At 37.3% G+C, this 19,889-nt stretch overlaps 1 protein-coding gene across 2 annotated transcripts in view; it reads right to left on the bottom strand.

Moving 5' to 3' along the window:
* Positions 1 to 19,889, bottom strand: part of UNC5C (unc-5 netrin receptor C) — a 345,714-nt gene that overhangs the window by 89,922 nt on the left and 235,903 nt on the right. For both annotated transcript variants that reach the window (XM_032861390.1, XM_032861399.1), the window contains exon 4: positions 4,034 to 4,137. In XM_032861390.1, coding sequence (XP_032717281.1) covers positions 4,034 to 4,137 — 104 coding nt within the window. The remainder of the gene's footprint in view (positions 1 to 4,033; positions 4,138 to 19,889) is intronic.

Below are 19,889 nucleotides of genomic sequence, written 5' to 3'. Positions count from 1 at the left end.
GCTATATAAAATCCTTGTATATAGGGGCCAGCCCTATTGGGTCCTCCATAGCAGGTGTTAAATTCTGAACTAATTCTGTATGTGCTGCGAAGTAACTGAACGCTTCCCCTCTCCTTCCCAATACTGGAGGGCTCCCTGGGCCACCCTCTGATTCAGCAGCTAAAGGCTTTATACCTGGAATAGCACAAGGCCTTCGGACTCTGTCCCTGTGCTAAGGAATTTGTGTAGTTGTCAAATATCTTAAATAAATAAAGTTGATAGAAAGAAAGGGCTTGGCAAGAAGATCAGAGAGGGGGAACATCAAGCCTAGAATGCTGAAACCCATGTGCTTTATCCTGGAGTGCCCACAGCACAGTTTTTTTCCCCCTCCCCAATAAATATGAAGGTTAGTTCTTAGTCAAAAGAGTCACCACCTGTAGTGATGGGAATACAAGAAATCTGGATGGGTCTCTCCCTCCTCTGAAATTTTGTCACTCTCTTTCCTTTGGCCCTGAAAAGGAGAACTACCAACAGTAGCCTCAGCCCAAATTTCCTCTTTGAAATAAAATATGTGGGCTCTTGGGACTGTGATGACGAAGTGGACAATAGTAACTTTAAAAATCAGAAAAAGGACAGCAGCATGTCAGGACTTGTAGCAATTTACATGAATAAGGCATCTGTAAAATGGATATTTACATATGGGGCACCTGGGTGGCTCAGTTGGTTGAGCAACCAAAACTCTTGGTTTTAGGTCAGGTCATGAACTCAGGGTCCTGGGATTGAGCCCCACATGGGTCTCCACGCTCAGTGGGGAGTCTGCTTGAGAGTCTTTCTCTCTCTCTGCCACCCCCAACTCTCAAATAAATAAATAATTTTTTTCTTAAAAAGTAGATATTTATATAAACGAGGGCCTCTCCTGATTTAAAGCTTATAATGCTATCTTCATTGTAGCTTTTATGGACTCTAACCAAGCCCTGGCTAGAGAATATGGGAGGGCATGTTGGTGGTGGTTCTTCACAGGACAGAAGTTTCCTCTCTGCATGCCCACACAGCACCAGCACAGGTACAACGGGCTCAGGGACTATTCAGAATTCAAGAGATTGAATTCAGTCTTCTGTGAATCAATGGGTGATAATACAATAATAATACAAAGAGTGGCTGATGTTTCTTGAGCTTTCTATATGTTCTAAGTGATTCACATGTACCATCTCATTTAAATTCCCAAAGTACACTCTGGATAGATACTATTATTATTATTATTATCTCTATTTTATAATTCAGAAAACATATGGACAGAGGACTGAAATACTCTTGCCCAAAGTCAAAAAGTTAAAAATGGTGATGCTTGTGTTCACACCTAGAGTTCTATAAGGAAATTAGCTTAACATTCTATGGTGGTGACTAAAGGCAAAACAGGGGATGATGTTAAATGTTACTTATGACCTCAGAAATGCCTCTGCCACTATTTGTATCAAAGGTGATACCACTATAATTGAAGATTAGTGGAGTTCTTTAGAAATTTATTGACTTGTATGGGAAGGAAGAAAATAATTACCGCCTCATGTTCTGCAAATAATGTACCTGACTACTTCTTCAATGGAGCTAGACACATACTTACAAAATAAAGATCAACCGGGTTGATCAGTCATGTATTCATTGGAAATTTACCATTAGAGATTTTCAGAATCATTTGCCTTCGATGCAAAAGAAGCACGAATTCTTGCCAGTATGGCCGATACCTTAAGGGCTGATTTTATTTATGGGAAAGCTCAAGAGTTGATTTGTAAGCTTAATATTTCATTCTATGCAATTTTTATGCTCTAGAGTCTTCAAAAAATTTAAATATTAAGTAATGAATGCATTCATCATAAAATTAAAATAATCTTACAATCTTTTAATTTACCAAGTTAACATTTCATTCCTTTCTTTTTTCTTGATCTTACCCCTCTTAAGCAACTGACCAGGTAATGTGTCCATTAAGGTATTTATTAGCTTTCTGATCTTAGTGATTCTAAGGGTGTTGGATAGAATCTACCTAGGAGTTTATTAGCCTGCTCTTGAGCTCGGTTGTTTGATGTCTCTTCTGACTTCAAAAAAAAAAAAAAGCCACATTAAATATAGTTCTTTGAATGTCAAATGGGTACATGATTTTGAGCTTGCCAAGTGTTAATTGGTCTCTTCCCCACTGATGATACAAATAAAATTCACAGCCAATTAGTTTTCAGTCATGAATCTTTACTCCTTGACAAAGTGAACCACTTTCTTGGAGAGGCTAAAAAAATGAAAAAATTACTGGGATCTTGTCATTGAAAGTCTTTGCAGGGATCAGCAGTCCGTAAAAAATGTTGGGTAAAAACGAGGTTATGGATACCCACCTTACTCAGAATATATTTTGGTCTTTAAAGCAGTTTAATGAAGGTTTGCTTTAGAATTTTAAAAAATACAATTAGGGAGACAGGTGCAATATTTTAATAAGTGAAATGAAATACTGAATAGAAAAGAGTTGCCTCTTTCATCACACTGAATCATATTATATATAAGTGTTAGAAGATAAAGTCTTGATGTGGTTGGATAAAACAGCTATGATCATGCAAAGTTTCTGATGCACTGCTAGAAAGTACCATGGGATGCCACTTAGCAGGCAAAAAACAGTTCTCCTCTTTTAGAGTAAAACAAAAAGTTTCATGAAGAGCGCTACTTTGAGTCTTTGCATTGGCAATGGAGAGATATAAATGCCTGTGAGAGAAAAAAAAACGCAGTTGTTTTCCAAGTGCCTTGCCTAAATTTCTAGTTCATATTATTAATAATAATTTGGAAAGAGCAATTAATCTTCTTGTTGTGAGACCAGACTCCCACCATTGCTTCAACCTTCAAAAGACTGAAAAACTATAAGAAATCTGATAGTAAGTGTACAACTATGAAAAATTTTTTGAACAATGATGTGTCAATAATATTTGTTTGGAATTTCATAGATAGGAAGGATTCAGGACTTATTTAAAAAAAAAAAAAAGCGGGCCCACATGCACGCCCAAATTGCAGCAACTGAAAAATGCCTCTTTCCATACATTCAATAAAGAGTAAAAATTCCAAAGGACTAAATATAGTTTTTAGGTTAACAAGGACCAACAAGTTGGCAGTAATACATGTCACTTGTCAAACTGAAGTGTTTCTGGGCCCACAAAATACCAGATTAGCTAGGACAATAGTTTTTGATGCCTATGAGGATGTCTCTTAATAGTCATAAAAGGTAACATTTTTGAGATTTTAGAGTTATTAACAAATGAAAGACATGGTATTAGATGATTTTCCTCAGCAAATATGCTTTATGATGGGGAATGGCTCAAGGAGGGCATGGTACTGTCTTATGGTCATCTAGGCCAATCCCCCATAGACAGACATTTTCAAGGGACACTGTATGGTTTGGTGCTAATGAAAAACATGGTATGTATCTGATTTGTCATGCTTCATTAACAATCAATAGCTTTGTTTTAGCAAAAACAAAAAATGAAAATGAAGAGCTTTATGGGAAGCTCATGGTAAGAAACGCTTGTTATTTCTCAAGCATGTTTTTATTCACGGTGTGTAGATATGGCCTTTAGATTACATCATGGAAAAAGAAATGTATATGTGGGAGGCACAGGCTCACAGACACACACACACACACACACACACACACACACACACACACACACCCTTTTTACATTTTTTGCATATCATCAAGGACAATAATAAAATTGATAGTACATCATTATCTTATCACTTTGCTATATGATAAATGCCAGATAAAATAAAGCAATGTTTCTGATTTCTTGAAAGAGAATGACAAAATTAAACCAAGCTGCCTGTGGCTTTGTCCAGTGGGGCATTCTAATTGACTCCCAAATCATTAATCAGTTCCCAATCAATCTATTTTGCCAGCAGCAGGGAGTTAGGACTCCATTACCAACCATTCATCATGCCATACCCTAATTCACTGCACCATTAGCCATGGATTAGGCCTCTGTTAGAATAACTAAGTGCCAATAGCTAAATGCAAAGAATTTTTGTTACTCACCTCAGCCACTGGGATCCCTTCAGGTGGTCGACACTGGAGCAACACCTCCTGTTCCAAGGATACTTCCTTTCCCAGGGGTTCCTGCTCAAATGTCTTCCGTAGATCTGGAAAGCACAGGTAATAAAATACATTACAAAACTAATAATTAACATTTAGTCATTTATGGAAAATGCTGTAAAAATATCCCAGCTTAGTATTTTATGTATCTTTTTATTTTTTTAATCACACATTGTTAGTATTGTACCATAATCTGGGTTATTATAGCATGTGTGGTGGAAAACATGAAATTCAGAGGTTATTAACTACTTCTGCTAGAGTGGGTAAAAGAATGCTCGAATCCTGAAAGAATGTATGTAACTTCTTCTGGTGTCTCAAACAGGAAGCAAGAAAAAGGGGAACTATGGGTATGAGTCTAAAAATATCTCAGTATGTAATTATGTAGCCATTCTTTAATTAGAAGATCAAATGGTCATTTTTGCCCAAATATACCAACTGCCTAACTACATATTTATATTTATATTTATATTTATATGGTTATAGTTATAGTTGCTAAGATAGTTACAGGCAGTAGACTATAAGGTGGCCACAAACATATCATAAATCAGTTTGTAATTTTAAACACCAAAGTTAAAACATAAATGATTTAGCCATAGAGCTTTGAAACAACATTAATTTTTTAAAAAATACCAAATATTTTATTTCATACATGTATAGTTTCAGCTCCTACCAATGAAAAATTATTGAAATTTTACCCAGTTGGTTTTGATTATAAATTAATGCTTCTATCCTTTCATTCCATGGCCCTGATAAAGGCTTAAGAATCTAAAAGTACCATTTTAGCTTATTGAACTATGGGTGGAAACCCAAGACTCTGGAGGTCATATCCCTAATGTGTTTCAAGGAGCTATCAAAAAGCACCATCTGGAAGAATGGACAGAGAGAAAAATCTATTGTTACATACTTGTCATTTATTGAATTTCTTGGCATAAGAAAACTTTCAAGAGCTTATGGGTTGTGAGAAAATTATGGATCTGTGTGATCTGAAGTAAGACAAGAGGCTCTAAATGGTGATGGAATTTCTGGTGGAATGCTACTTCTAATTTGATTATTGAGAAATTGAGTATATTGCAGAAATAAACACTTAAAATCCACAGAATTATCAGAACTTATAAGTTATCAAAACCATGTGCTTATTTTATACATAAGAAACATATCTATCAAATTACTCAAAGCCTTACAGCAAAATAATCAATGCTACATTAGGGTATTAAAGAGGGCACGAATGGCATGGAGCACTGGGTGTTATATGTAAACAATGAATCTTGGAACACTACATCAAAAACTGTATGGTAATTAAAATAACATAATAAAAAATAATAATAAAAGAAAGAATAATCCATAATAAAAATAAAAACCTGTTAGGTTTATTTTTATTATGGATTATTCCAACAAAATAAAAACCAAAATAACCATAGTGATAAATGAAGGATGGTACCCACCAATCAAAAGCATAAAATTCACACGTCACCATCTTCATTCTAAGTAGATTCTTAAAAATATATATTTTTAAGCTTTATTTATTTAAGTAATCTCTATACCCCAGGTAGGGCTCGAACTCAAGACCCTGAGATCAAGAGTTCCAAGCTCCACCTACTGAGCCAGTCAGGGATCCCTCATTCTAAGTGTTTTTGTTGCAATAAGTAATATAGGTATACACATCAAAAACAACAACAAAAAGAACACACTGAGCCCCAATTTGTACATATTTTGCTATTGCGCACATCCCTTTCACACATCTTTTAGTAAATCTGTGTCCTTCCAACACAAACGATAAAAACAAAGTGAGGGTTTTGGAGGGGAAGGGGTTGGGGGGTGTGGGTTGGGTGAGCCTAATGGTGGGTATTAAGGAGGGCACGTATTGCATGAAGCACTGGGTGTAGCGCATAAACAATGAATTTTGGATCACTGAAAAAAATACAATTAAATAAAATTTAAAAAAAAACAAGCTTTTCTACTCCGTCTGTTTTTACATAGTAGCTTCTCTTTGGGCCCACTTTGGCAGCACATATACTATCATAACTCCTCTTTGTTTTGGATCTGCATTAAGATAAAATTTCAGCAAAATGCCAAATACTAATTAAAAGAATAGCGACAATGAAAACTTTTATGGGATAAAATGTTCTTGACAACATATACCTCGTTTATAAAAAAAAAAATCATTCTGAAAAACTCCCATCTGATGTAGGGTAGGGTAGGGCAAAGAAATAATTACTTGAATTAGTTCTCAAATTAAAGAACCTACCAACTCACTCTTGGTTAAATTAATCAGCATATCACAAAACGTAGGGCTAAGAGTAGGAGTGAGGCACATATGTCTCCAAATAGTTAAAACAAATTCTTTTAATATTTGTTAATCACATGCTTTGGTTGACACTTGATTAGGTACTTAACATGATGGTGTGTAAGATAAAGACACAAGACTAGAAAGGTAATCGCAGGTCTACCGGTCAAGGCCCTTCTGCCATGCTCAAGACTAACAAACCCTCAAAAGCTTTTAACCAAAGGAAGGCGATCGGACGTCACATTGCTTGTATTGTGATAGATGGATTGAGGTGGTGGTAAAGAGACAGACAGTAGTTAGGGACCCATCTGAGTAGACCAGGAGGGATGATGGGGTCCTGAACTCAGCTACTGATAGTGAGGGGGAGGAAGCAATAGGAGAAAGAGGAAGTGACAGAATCTGGGAATAAAAAGATCATACATTCAGGAAGACCCAGGTATTCCGAAAGTGCCGGGAGGCAAGAATAAAAGTCTATTCTTAGTAATTCTATTGCAGTTGTCAAGATGGTACCATCACTAGGTGAAATAGTACCAAATTAGGCAGGAAAGTGAAGGCAAAGATAGCAATGGATTTTGGTAGAGGTTCAGTTTAGTGTGTCTGTAGGATATTCAGATGGAAAGTGCAACAAATTCAGGTCATGATTTCTCAGCTGCAGTGCTACTGATGTTTGGGACTGGAGAACCCTCTGTTGTGAGGTTGTCCCGTCCATAGCCAGATACTTAGCAGGGTAGTTGGACTCCACCCACTAAAAGCCGGAAGCACCCCTCCCAGCCAGCACGAAATAAATGCCTCCAGATGACACCTAATGTCCCCTGTGAGCAAAATCCACCCCAAGTTGAGAACCACTGGCCTAGAACTTAGAAAAAAACATCCTCATAGGAGATTTGTGCTTCATTGTCTAGGAGATGGCTGAAGCATGGGAATTGGATTAGATTACATCACCAGGGGAAAGATTGTATTCAACAAGCAGGACACAAGGTTCTAGAGAAAAGGCTGCCAGCAAAGTGACATGGCCTGAACCAAGAGGCAAGAGAGGAACCAAACAGACATGTGTCGGAGGAGCTAAGAGGAGAAAAAAGCTTTAAGAAGTTGGGAGGCAGGACAAACGCAGGGAAAGGCTCAGAGGGGCAAAGAACATACTGGTTTGGGAAATTTAGGCCCGAAGCGTGAGTGGAAGCCAAGCTGTGTTGAGCGGTGCACAGGAATTGGGAATATGACTATCATGAGAACCTACTGCTTTTTTGCCAAATTTTATGGTAACAGGAGTCAGTAGCACCATGAAGGGGCAATGGGTCTGAATGCAGCATGCTCTAATTCTTAGGATATAGTGCAGTTTTTGGCATGGATTTCAAATTCCTGCCATATGAAGGCACATCTTAGGAGAACCCTTGTTTCCTAACTGAGAATGGTGACCACACCTCAGAGGCACATGCTTCGAGGGGCCGGATTAACTGAACCATCATTGAATGCCCGATAATTATTTCATTTTAACGGCTTGGCCTTAAACTCCATATAAATTTTATGTAATTTCTAAAATGATCTCACATTGAGCCCCCCACGAGGCAATACTTCTTCCTGAAAAATCCTTTTAATTTCTGCCATAAAACCTCTTTTCTAGCTTTCAGGTTGTGTAATGAGCATAGGATATATTGTGGCTGTCCAGCAAGGCAGCTCCTCGTTTCAGTCTCCACATTACTCTGAGAGAAGAGGGTGGGTAACATTTTAAGCATATCCTTTATCATTTGCAGAGATGTGATAGAAGGCAGGCTGGATGCCTTGCAGGCACAGAGAACACAAGGGTGACGAATGAATAAGCATGAAAAACGGACACTTGTCAGCTAGGAATTAGATGTAAAACAGAATGGTTCAGAATAATGTGGGTATTCCTGTCAGGAAAAGAGATGAATTTCTGCCCTTGGAAGACCTTTAAGAGTCTACATTTCTGTTTTCTTTCCATTCGTTCTAAGGCTGATACTAAAATAAGTCTAAAGTCCTTTCATTATAACCGAGATTACTTTTGCAAAGTCAACTTGGCCTACCTCTGATTTAGTTGTTGATTCCAGCAATCGAAAGAAAAATCAGCTTTGTCATATGCATGCGTTCTGAGAGATGTTTACTTAAGAACATGAATATTGGCTTACTAAATCCATACGGCAAAATCCAATTAGCAGATGTAGAAACAGACTTGAAACTCTATGGATTTCTATTTACCATTTACACAGTAATCAAAGAGAGCCTTTCAGGGCACCTACAAGCATGGGCACACATCACAACATCACATTTTTTTATTGTAAAGTTTTGATGTTTTCAATGAATTTTTTTTTTCACAATAATGACACTGTGGTCACAAATTATTTATGATGGGAAATATACCAATTCATGGCATTCTATAAACTTCACTTTTTGATGGCATGGTAAACAGAAAAGAATGCTAACTGGGAGTCTGACGACTGTGCCCTTTACCTTCCTCATTTGTAAAATGAAAATAAATGTCTGGATGCTTTTAAAGGTCTCTTTTGCTACATATAAGGGCCAATGACTAAATAGACTAACATTTTAAATGTATGTTTGAGGGGAAAAGACGTTTTCCTGTGTTGAATAAAATACTTCTTGGTCGTGATGGATCTGTAAGGACCTATACCAATTGCATCAGTGTCCACGAGAAATAATAGAAGAAATCACTTTTAAATAATAGAGGAGATGATGTATCGTTGAAGAGAATAACTTACAATTTTCCCCTCAGGACAATTTTCGTGGCATTTTTGGACACTTGGATCTATAGGTACAGGTAAGAGTTAGAAAACAGGGAAAACAGTGCGACCCAGAAGATTCGGTATTAAAAATATCAGAAAATTCTTTATACAAATCCAAGGAAGCAATCACAAAAGCAGACTAAAATTAAAGCTTGGCTGATTGTAAATGCATTCAGATTAACTTTGATGGAACTAATTTTCTGTCTCCATGGAGAGATGGGAAGAGAAATGCTTACCCAAAACAGCATGTAAGAAAGACCCATCCTGCCAATGTGTGTATTTATGAAAGGGGCAGAAAATCATGTCTCCATCCCTTTAGCAACTCTGCCTGACACTATCCAAAAAGGGTGTGTGTGGCTTATGACTGGAAAGTCGAGGATGCCTGGGTCCTGCTTTGTGTATAATGCATCAGGGTCCCACCCAAGCACCTATAAGCCCTACTGATTATGGATGGAACACCCCCAAAAATACTAGCCGAAGATCTATTGTGTCTGAGTGGGAAGGTTGCTGATATTATTTTCTTTGAAAAAGATAATGAATATGTTCTTACTCTGAGTTTTTTAGAATGATTTATATTTACTAAAAATGTTTATTTCCTCAGCAATGCTACTTCATTGTTCAGAAAGATTTATTAGAATGCAATAGTTTTTAAAAGACCAAATCTTAGCAATGTCATAGACTGACACCATGAAGTCAAGAACTCTCCAGTGGGTATCTTTCAATTCAATAGGCTGTCCCGGTGGAAATGAAAATCCTTAAACTCCACAGAATAATAAGATAAAAGGCATATTATATTATTAATGTTGTTTTTTTTTTTTTAGCTCTCATAAGGCTTGGTGAATATTAAAAGAGATGTTGGATCTGAAAAGGTTTTGAAAGATTATAAAGCACAAAACATATAATAAATTATTATAATGATTTCTATTATTAATACTCAGAGAGTTCTGGAATAAAAGATGATTGCACACAGGAGTCAATTTTCAGATGTCATTCTCTTACAGATTTTCGCCATATGGTCTATAAACTATAGGATCTAATATTCCTTACTGTTCTTTTGGAATTTAAAGTTTATTGCTATGTTTTTCAAACTGTGTGTCATGACCCCTTAGATGGTTATAAAATCAATTTAGTGGGTTAAAAAGGAACATTAAAAAATATGAAATTGAATGAACAGAAAATGCCAAGAGGGATCATATAGAGTATTGTGTGTGTATATATAACGTATGTGTGTATATATATGTGTGTATTATATATTAAATATACACACTGACACACATGTATATATATATATATCTATGTATATATATAGATATATATATCTATGTAGACATATATCTATATATATATCTATATATAGATACATTTATATATAATATATATACACACACAAACATACACACATATCTGTGTGTATTTCTATGTGTAAGAAGAAGTGATACAAATACATTTTTTATTGCAGGTCACTGTGAATATCTGGAAGTTCTGGGAGGCAAGATAACATTGTAGCTAAAAGCAGGGTCTTTGCAGAGAGATAACTGGGTTCAGGCCTGACTCTAGCACTCCTCTATCTGTGTGACCTTGAGCACACTGTTTAACTTCTCCCTGCCTTAGTTTCTTCAGCTGAAAAATGGGCACAATAATAGTAACTATTTTATAGGGTTACATCAGAAGAAGTGCCTATAAAATCCTAACATCGTGCCTGGAATATACGTGCCCAAAAGATAGTACTCCCTCACCTCACCTTTCCCCACCACGGTAGCAAATTTATCATACTATACAGATATTAGGTATTATCGTTACCAGTCAAAATAAACATAATCAAGTGAGACAAAACAATTGTGAATGTAGGAGGGCTAATTATTGAAGAGGATGTTTCACAAAGAGAAATCTAAGGACTATCATGCTGTGCATGATAAAAAGGCAGATTTCATACTCAGATTGGGCCCTAGGAAGCTGTGCTTGTAAAACGTCCCACAGGTGTGTTTTATGCACAGTGCTTAAATCTGAGAGCCACTTAATGACTGATTATTTATGGAACACCCATGTTGTACATGGCACTGGGCTAGATACTATGGCAGCAGGAGGGAGGTTTTGAGAGGTTGTGGGAACCAAGCAAAACTGCTTCAGCAGCGTGGTTCTTACCCCTGGTTTTTGATGGTCCCTCCACTGGTATTTCCAGAGTGTTGGCAGCGGAAAAATTTTTGTACTGGCTGACAGCTGACATTGTCTAGCACAGCAGCTGAAATTTCACATGTATCTAGGGACCATTTAGGTAACACAAATGATAGAAAATTAGGCACCATAATTTTTTTTCTTGAAACATGATGCCCACCTGGGCTATTTTCATTTTTAAATTTTAATAGAGACAAGAATACAAAACCAATATACTTTGATTTTTTTTCCTCTTGCTGCTCAGCAATAAGCTATATGTTGTCCTATAAGAATGCAGACTCAGTGGCCTGCAGACCCCATATCTGATTGCTAACTGAAGCTGGTAATGTGAATTATTATGTGATTTTTTTTCCTAATTGCGTAGGCTGTTAATTGCTTAAAACTTTATCAAGAATTCTTGTGTGGGCCAGCATTTTGAGGGCCAAACCAAGAAGCCTGTGGATTGCCATCTTGAGACATTGATCTAGCAAATTCAGTGCTGAGTGTGTCAAAGTTATCTTAGTGTTTCTTGTGGCCTCTTACTTCAGAGAAAACCCTCTGGATTTCTCCCCACAGCTCTGCTATTGTCTGACTCTCAGATGCTTAACCGAAAAAGCTTGGTGGGTAAAGCTGTTTCTATTAGTAGGATTGCATATATAACATTTTCTGAATTCACATTTTATAATTATTAATTTATCTTCCTTTGCCTACTTTCAGGCAAGAATGTTAGGCAATAAACATTGGGATTTTAGAATATTAAATAAATGGATATGATTCTATTTTAAATAAAAGGAAACTATTAGCACACAAGTCAGGAGAACCAAAAGTTTTCTTGATGGCTGGTAAGACACTTCATCGTTATTTCCGTAACTTTTGATGATTACATGGGATAAATATATTCCCACATTCTTTTCTGAGCCAGTGTCTTCATTGCTACGGTTGCTACGTAAACAAAACCCTGAAGCTTTTTCAGGTAGGAAGGAACCTGTCCAGAGTGGTTATGATTTCTGCTCAGCTCTTGTTCTTTAGAGAAGGAAGAGCAAATGTTCGGCACCTCCGCCTTCCTCTGTAGCGTATGTGCCCAAGTAGAAAGTCATCAAATTCTTTTCTATGGAGTTTGGATCTAGCTTCACTTTCAGCCTCCCCAGCACAGAGCCCTGGGAGGCTAGAACTAAGCAGGAGTTAGCATTCAAGATACGATCCATCCGCATCCCAATCTGGAGTTCACTGCAAGGAGCTTTCTGGAATGGGGTGTGTCTTGTATCTGCATAGTTACTGCCAGCTTTCTATCGGGTATCCTATCACTGCTAAGTGTCACTTTAAAAAGATAATATTACTAGTCCCAGTGAACTGAATGCTAAATTTCTTCATTTTAAAATTTCTTTAGGGTTGTTTGATGCTTAGTACACAGGAGAACTTAAATAAATGCTGAATTAGAATCAATTTCCAAAATAATCTGGCAAGCCCTTTTACCGAAGGTCTGGGAACAATTTCTCTTGTGGTAACTATAAAAACTCTTTGAAATTGCACAGGTCAACCCTCTTCCTTTACAGAGAATGCACCTAAAACCCCAAGAGTTAACTCGCTTGTTCAAGTTCATCCGCCATTGACAAGCAGGCTACCCCATTTTGTGGGTCTACATAGTGGTTGTATTTGTTTCTTAAAGAAATTTCCATGAAACGTAATGGCTTAAAACACCAGAAATTTATTTTCCCATAGTCTGGAGGCCAACAGTTTCACTGAGCCATACAGAATCAAGGGGTCAGTAAGGCACTACCCCCTCCATAAATTCTCTGGGAGAATTCACAGCTTGTTGCTTCTAGATTCTGGTGGCTGCCAGCATTCTCTGGCTTGTAGCTCCATCCCTCCAATCTCTGCTTCTCCAGTCCCATGGCCTCCTCTTCTTCTATGTGTGTCAAATCTCTCTCTGTCTTTCTCTTATAGGGACATTTGTGATGACATTTGCGGGCCACCTGGATAATCCAGAGACTCTCTCCATCTCAGGGTTGTTAAGCACATCTGTGAAAGGTCCTTTTTCTATGTAAGGTAAGATTTATAGGTTCCAGGGATTAGGACCCTGATGCCTTTGGGACAATTATGCAGCACAGTGGTTATGAGTGTGGAGCCTGGATCTACCTGCCTGACTTTAATCCTGGTCTTGTACTTATGGAGGTTTAGACGCTTTTGTTTCTTCATCCCTAAAATAAGAATAATTACAGTATTTATTGCATAGGGTTATTGCAAAGATCAAATAAAAGAATACACATAAAAACCCTTATGAGGGCAGTGTTGTTACCTAAAAGCCCTCAGTAACTGTCCTCATTCAGAGACCCACTCTGTCGAGCCCCAAATCTGTGTAGCTGTCGAACTTTTACAGAGTTCCTGGTTACACTGAGATTTAATTAAATAAGTAAGTTACTTTATTTATTTACTTATTGCTGCCAAGATAAGCACACTCCAAGTATTGGAATTAAGCTTCTTGCCTCCCAAACTGAGCTGGTCTTGACAATGTGGCTTTTGATCTAGGGAATTTCTGTCCTTAGAAGAGGTTCGTGGTGAGTTATCTGCCAGGCTTTCTAACCATCTTCTGGACTTTCTGACATGGGTCTGTCCTCGCAGCGAACAAACACAACTGCTTTACTGTGACTCACATTTTCATATTTCCAAATTTTTGATTAGTTCTTTTCCTTGTTCAATGAACAGAGAGGTGGATGAACACTTTTTAAAACTTTTTAAAAACTTGTCTTAATGTATTTTCAAAGTGCTCCTCTGGTGAATAAAACAATTCTATAGTAAAATATAGTCACAATACTTGCATTTTTAGAAGGAAAAGAAGTATCTTTCTTCTAATAATGATAAAAGGTGCTAATTATGTTGTCACAGTAGAGTACCACTTATGCTTAAATCACCAACTCTGCCCCTTAATGGGAAATAACTGCTGTGAACTGACCAGTATGGCATCTTTTGAGAGGTCTAGATTAGTCTTCTGAAACTTGGGCACTTATTAAAAGTAAAAAATGCTTACCTTAAGGCCACAGAACTCTAAAAAGTTTGCTATGGTTTCCTTTTCCAGGAATAGATGATCTTATCTTGGCGGGAATTTTTAAAATCATCATTATTTTTTTTAATTCAGCAACTCTTACAGTGATCATTAAATGTTAAGGGACACAATGTTGGATGGGGTTCTCTTTTCTGCTTGCCCTTTCTCCTCAAATATTCTAAAAAGATAAAACGAAACAAACAAAACCCAACCAACCAAACAGCAAAAATGAACTACATGAAGTTCCCTCTATAATTAGGTTGAAAAGTGAAGAATTGTCACAAGTTTGTTTAAAATTCAGTGTTACCATTTCCTAAACAAGTGACTTGGCCAAGTTACCGAAGTTCCATGTTCTTAAGTTATCAAGTTTCCTGCTTCTGTTTCAGTTTGCAAAATAAGGATAATAATAGAATCTACCTCATAAGACTGAGGGTTTATATCGGAGCTTTATTTATAACCTCTTTCAACATTTTTAAAAAGTAATGTTTTTGACCACTCATAGGAATTTACGGCAGACAATTCCAATAATATCATAGTTTATATCCAGGAATAGAGATTGGGATGATCTTTAAGGAAATCAGCAGAAGGATTATCTTGGCAAAGTCTTCAGTTTCACTTAGGGATGGCTATCCCTTATGGCACAGAGGTCATTTAAATGGAGAAATCCTGAGTGAAAAAAGTCCCTGCAGAAGGAAACACATTTAAAGCTATTCTTTATTTCTTGGCTTTGGGACATTTATAGGACAAACATATTTGTATTCAGTTTTGCTAAAGGGTTTTTTAAAAAAATAAATATTTTAGAGCTAGGCCTGTAAATGACATCCATTACAGAGAAGAGGAAGAAAAAACCCATACAAGCCACTCTTCTATTCACATTGCATCTTTAGTTTTAGAAGAAAAAATGATTATATGCCATCACAATATTTTTTAAGGTATGTCTTAGGGAAAAATAATAAGAAACATGCCAACTTTATAGATGAGGAACCTGACATATCAAAAAGTTAAGGCTCTTTCCTCGGAGTATAAAGAAATGAATGCAATGATTGCAGACAAGCTTTTTTTGCAAATAAGCAGTTTAGCCATAAACTTCCCTTTTCATCCAGCATAAAACATTATTTTAATGACACATTTTAGTCCAGTGGGTTAGCAGCCATGCTTATAACACATAGATAGCTGATTTCTCCTAAAATATAACTTATGAGACAGTGTTCTATCAATTGGTTGTCTACCTCTCAGAATAAACATGAGCTATAAATATCAATGGGTTTGTGGGAACTCTGCGGATCTTAGGAATTTCTGTACAAATACAATAGAAAATATGTTTGGGAAAATACAGACTGATGCAATCAGGTATGTCTTATGGTTTTTAATCTTGAAATAGGAACCACGTAATCAACTATTTAATATAACAGTTGAGATTTACATGAAACATGAAGAAAGTGACGGTTAAATATGTCTGTCTTAATATCTAAAAAGATCTCAATTGTGCAGTTAATCTTATCTAATACAAAATCTGGCCTCTGTAAGTTATAATTGGCTTATCAGGGGCTTAAATGGTTGCACAAGGGATCAAACCACAGCTCAGAAATGCATGTTAGTAAATAGGCCATTTATTCCGGCGTGCTGGTAAACCGGCCGAACTCTACCAAGATATTTGGTGTTAGGCTGCCACACTCTGTCATGGTATAACCTAAATCTTTCAGAACACCTGGTTAAATAAATGTACTATATGGTCAAATCATTGTAATTTTGTATAATTTAATCTTGTTTTCTGCCCCGCAGAAAGGTAGGGAATAGAAAAGAAACATAAAGCCACGAGCAATGACTTCTATATATAATAATTCACAAGATTACATCTATTTAATTGAAGATACTATTGCCCTACAACAGAAATTTAATTAATTCCTTCAAGAGACTTATTGAGGTCCGACACTATACCAGCCATCACTGTAGACATTTTGCATTCATCAGTGAACAAAAAAAAAAAACCAAAAATCTTTGCCCACATGGATCTCACTTTCTCAGGGGGTGGGGGAGATGGGTTACAATTCATGATCATAATAAATAAGCAAATACATAGTAGGTGAGAAGTTGATAAGTGTTAAGAAGAAAATAAGTACAAAAATGTACTGGAGGTTTGAAGGCGGGGGGGGGGGCGGTTGGAGCACAGAAGAAATCACTTTACTTGATGTCCTTGAATTACTAGGGTGAGAAAACATTTTTACTTAAAGAACATATCATTAGCATTGAATAACATCATCACTTTGTCCCATCATATGCTTTTAGTTTAATTCCGTTTCATTCCATTTATTTATGTCTTCAGTTCCATAGCACCAACCATGTGCAAAACACTATTTTTAGGGGCGTCGGGGTGGTTCAGTGGGTTAAAGCCTCCGCCTTCGTCTCAGGTCACGATCGCAGGGTCCTGGGATCGAGTCCCGCATCGGGCTCTCTGCTCAGCAGGGATCCTGCTTCCCCCCACCTCCGCCTGCCTCTCTGCCTACTTGTGACCTTTGTTGTCAAATAAATAAATAAAAATCTTTAAAAAAACAAAACCAAAACCCACTATTTTTAGGCATTGAGGGAATCATGATAAAGAAAATAAAGTGCCTGATCTTGTGAAGCTTATATTCTGGTGGTGGGACAGTCAACATAAAAGGAAACAATGATGAAGAGAAATGCTCTCAAGAAAAAGGAAAGCAAGTTTGGGGTTAAGAGAGTGACAGGGTTGGGGTCAGTGGGCTTTACGTAAATCGGTCAGGATTGACCCTGCTGAAGAGGTGACACTTCAGCAGAAACCTGAATGAAAGACGAGAGTGAGCCTGAGCCACATTTAAGAGTTGGGCAAGAATATTCTGGGTGGGAAGGAACAGGTATTACAAATAGCCTATATTTGAAATGAGTGTACTGCGTTCTGGAAACAAGGAGACTGGTGAGGTTGGAGCAGACCAAGCAATAGGGGAGAGGCAGGAACCCAAGGCTTTCTGATATTTCTGCACAAAATAATAGTGAGTTTATAACATTATGCCTCTAGAAAGTAAGATAATTTTGTGAACGACCACCTGACATAAACATCACTGCCACCACCTCTCCTCTCATACCCAGAGAATTTGTTAGAAGCGTGGACTCTCTTGTTGGTCAGACTAGCTTCTCCATATACCAGCTGTGAACTCAGGCAGGATTTTTATCAATTTATTGTCAATTTTCCCAGCTGTATAATAGTGGTTATTGCATCTGTCACATGGAATTGTTGTAAGGACTGAAGGAGCTAATCTATGTAAGTGTTGGTCAAAGGGTATAAACTTTCAGTTACTGAATGGATAAGTTCTCGGGATAGTTTTCTGCAGCACAGTGACTACAGTGAATCACATTGTGTTATGTACTTGAAATTTGCTGAGAGAGTAGTTTCTAAGTGTTTTCATTAAAGGGAAAAAAAACGGTAACTATGTGAGTTGAGAAATGAAGTGGTTGAAACAGTGCCACCATTCTAATCATTAATTCTAGAGCCCATCTGTCCAGTACTGGCCACATGGGCTATCAAGCAACCGAGCTGTGGCTAGTCTTAATGGACAAGTATTGTAGGTGTAAACACATCAGCCTTCAAAGATAACCATGAAAAAAAGAACATAAAATATTTCATTAATACGAGTTTATATTGGTTACTTTGTTGGAATGATAGTTGAGATATACTGGATTAAAAATATATTACTAAAATTAATTTTGCCTGTTTCCTTTTACTTTTTTAAGGTTGGCTACTAGAAAAGTTTAAATGACATAGGTGGCTGGCATTATCTGTCTCTAGACACTTCTATTCTGGATAGTATGAGAGAGACACTACAGACTCACAAATGTGAATAAGGTTTGGTCCAAACCCACAGGTGGTCACAAGGTGGTTCTAATCCCAGGGAAAAGGACAAGTGAGCAGTGAGAGATGAGCAGAGAAGGCCACCTTGATCCTCCTCCATTCTTCTCAGGAGCTATCATATTCCAATCTGTAGCCAGTGGCATTTGTGATTTATTGGTTTGCACACAGAATAAAGAAAAAAAATCCATAGGAACTATCCTGCCATTCCCAGGAAGATGGATTCCCTGTGCACATAAATCCACTCTGACTCCTGAATCATAGGAGAAGGGTGACCATATGGAGTGCTCCTCCATCCTCGGGCATGGGGGGAAAATTACAATCTAATTGTATGTGAACTGGCAGAGAATTTCATCTTCTAGGATTGAGAACCAAGGCCTGGGACATGAAGTTGTAAAACAAGAAGAGCCTTTTTAAGTGTTTAATGTTAACTCAGGGGAAAAAAAAAAAAAGAAAGAAAGAAAAAGGAAAAGAAATGTTAACTCAGTATGGATAAGTTTTCAAAATGCACAAATAAAGTTTAAATCATAATTTCTGTTGTTATGAACACCTATTATCATCCACTGAGCATTTGTTTTGTGTCTGGCACTATGCCATAGGCTTTACAAGTTTATCCAATTTAATCTTAAAATAACCCTATCATTTGCATTTCACGGTTGATGAAACTAAGGCTCAGAGGGGTTAAGTCACATGACCAAGGTCATATTAGTAAGTGATGGAACTAGGATATGGACATAAGTCGGCCTGGCTCCAAACCCTGTGCTCTAACCATTCCACTATGCTACTGACATTGTATCCCTCCCCACAAACAACTACAACCACATCACCAAGAATGACAACATCAAAATAGCAGCCCTATCAAAAGTAAGACATTGCCCGAAGAATGACAGTGTTTGCTAACATTTTGCCTGAATTATTCCTACCTTAACACTAGGAAATTTCCTATTGGCTTTATAACAAGGGATACCAGAAGAAACAACCCAATGAAACTGGTAGCCATACTGCCATAAAGGCTCTACTTGAGATAGACTTGAGATCTCTCAGAAGCAACTCCTCGCTCTGCAGTGGAAGCCACAGCACCCACACAGGACGCCAGCACAATCCTCTAGTAAATATGTGACATTCTGGAGCAGGCATGTCATGGTCTCAGCCCAGGCCTGGCTAAATTCTAACGTCCATATTTCCTTGTTTGCTCTTCTGCCTTGATTGTGTCACAAACTTATTTTTATAATATATATAGCTAAACAAGTGATGTATTATAAGCAAACACACAGCGAGTACTCATTCCTGCCTGATGAACTTCTGAAAATAGAGCTTTCTTTTTTTGTGAAAGAACATTGAGCCCCTCCACTGTACACGTGAGTATAAGTCTAATTAGGTGAGACATAATTGCATTTATTTAACCTTAGCATCATAGTTATCTTTGCCTGGGACAAATTTAAACTTTAATTGCAGTTTATGTGATGGCCATCTGTCATATATCACTGGGCAAAGCCCCACAGGCTTACTTGAAACAGGGCAAACTAGGAATATTGACAAGAACTTGTTTGGTAGAAATCAGTCTTAACAAAGAGAACTAAAATTTAACCTATTTTTTTTCTTTTTAAATGAAGCATGATATAAATCTATGTAGCTACATCTTTACGTATTGGATGGTCTTCTTTGGCCACAGACACATATGAGTTCAGTAAAGTATAGAAATACAGGCA

The sequence above is a fragment of the Lontra canadensis genome, unplaced genomic scaffold (assembly GCF_010015895.1).
Source record: "Lontra canadensis isolate GAN:19392208 unplaced genomic scaffold, GSC_riverotter_1.0 scaffold1, whole genome shotgun sequence".
Taxonomy (NCBI): domain Eukaryota; kingdom Metazoa; phylum Chordata; class Mammalia; order Carnivora; family Mustelidae; genus Lontra; species Lontra canadensis.
Note: the sequence above shows the minus strand (reverse complement) of the source record. Positions and strands in the feature narration are given on the sequence as shown.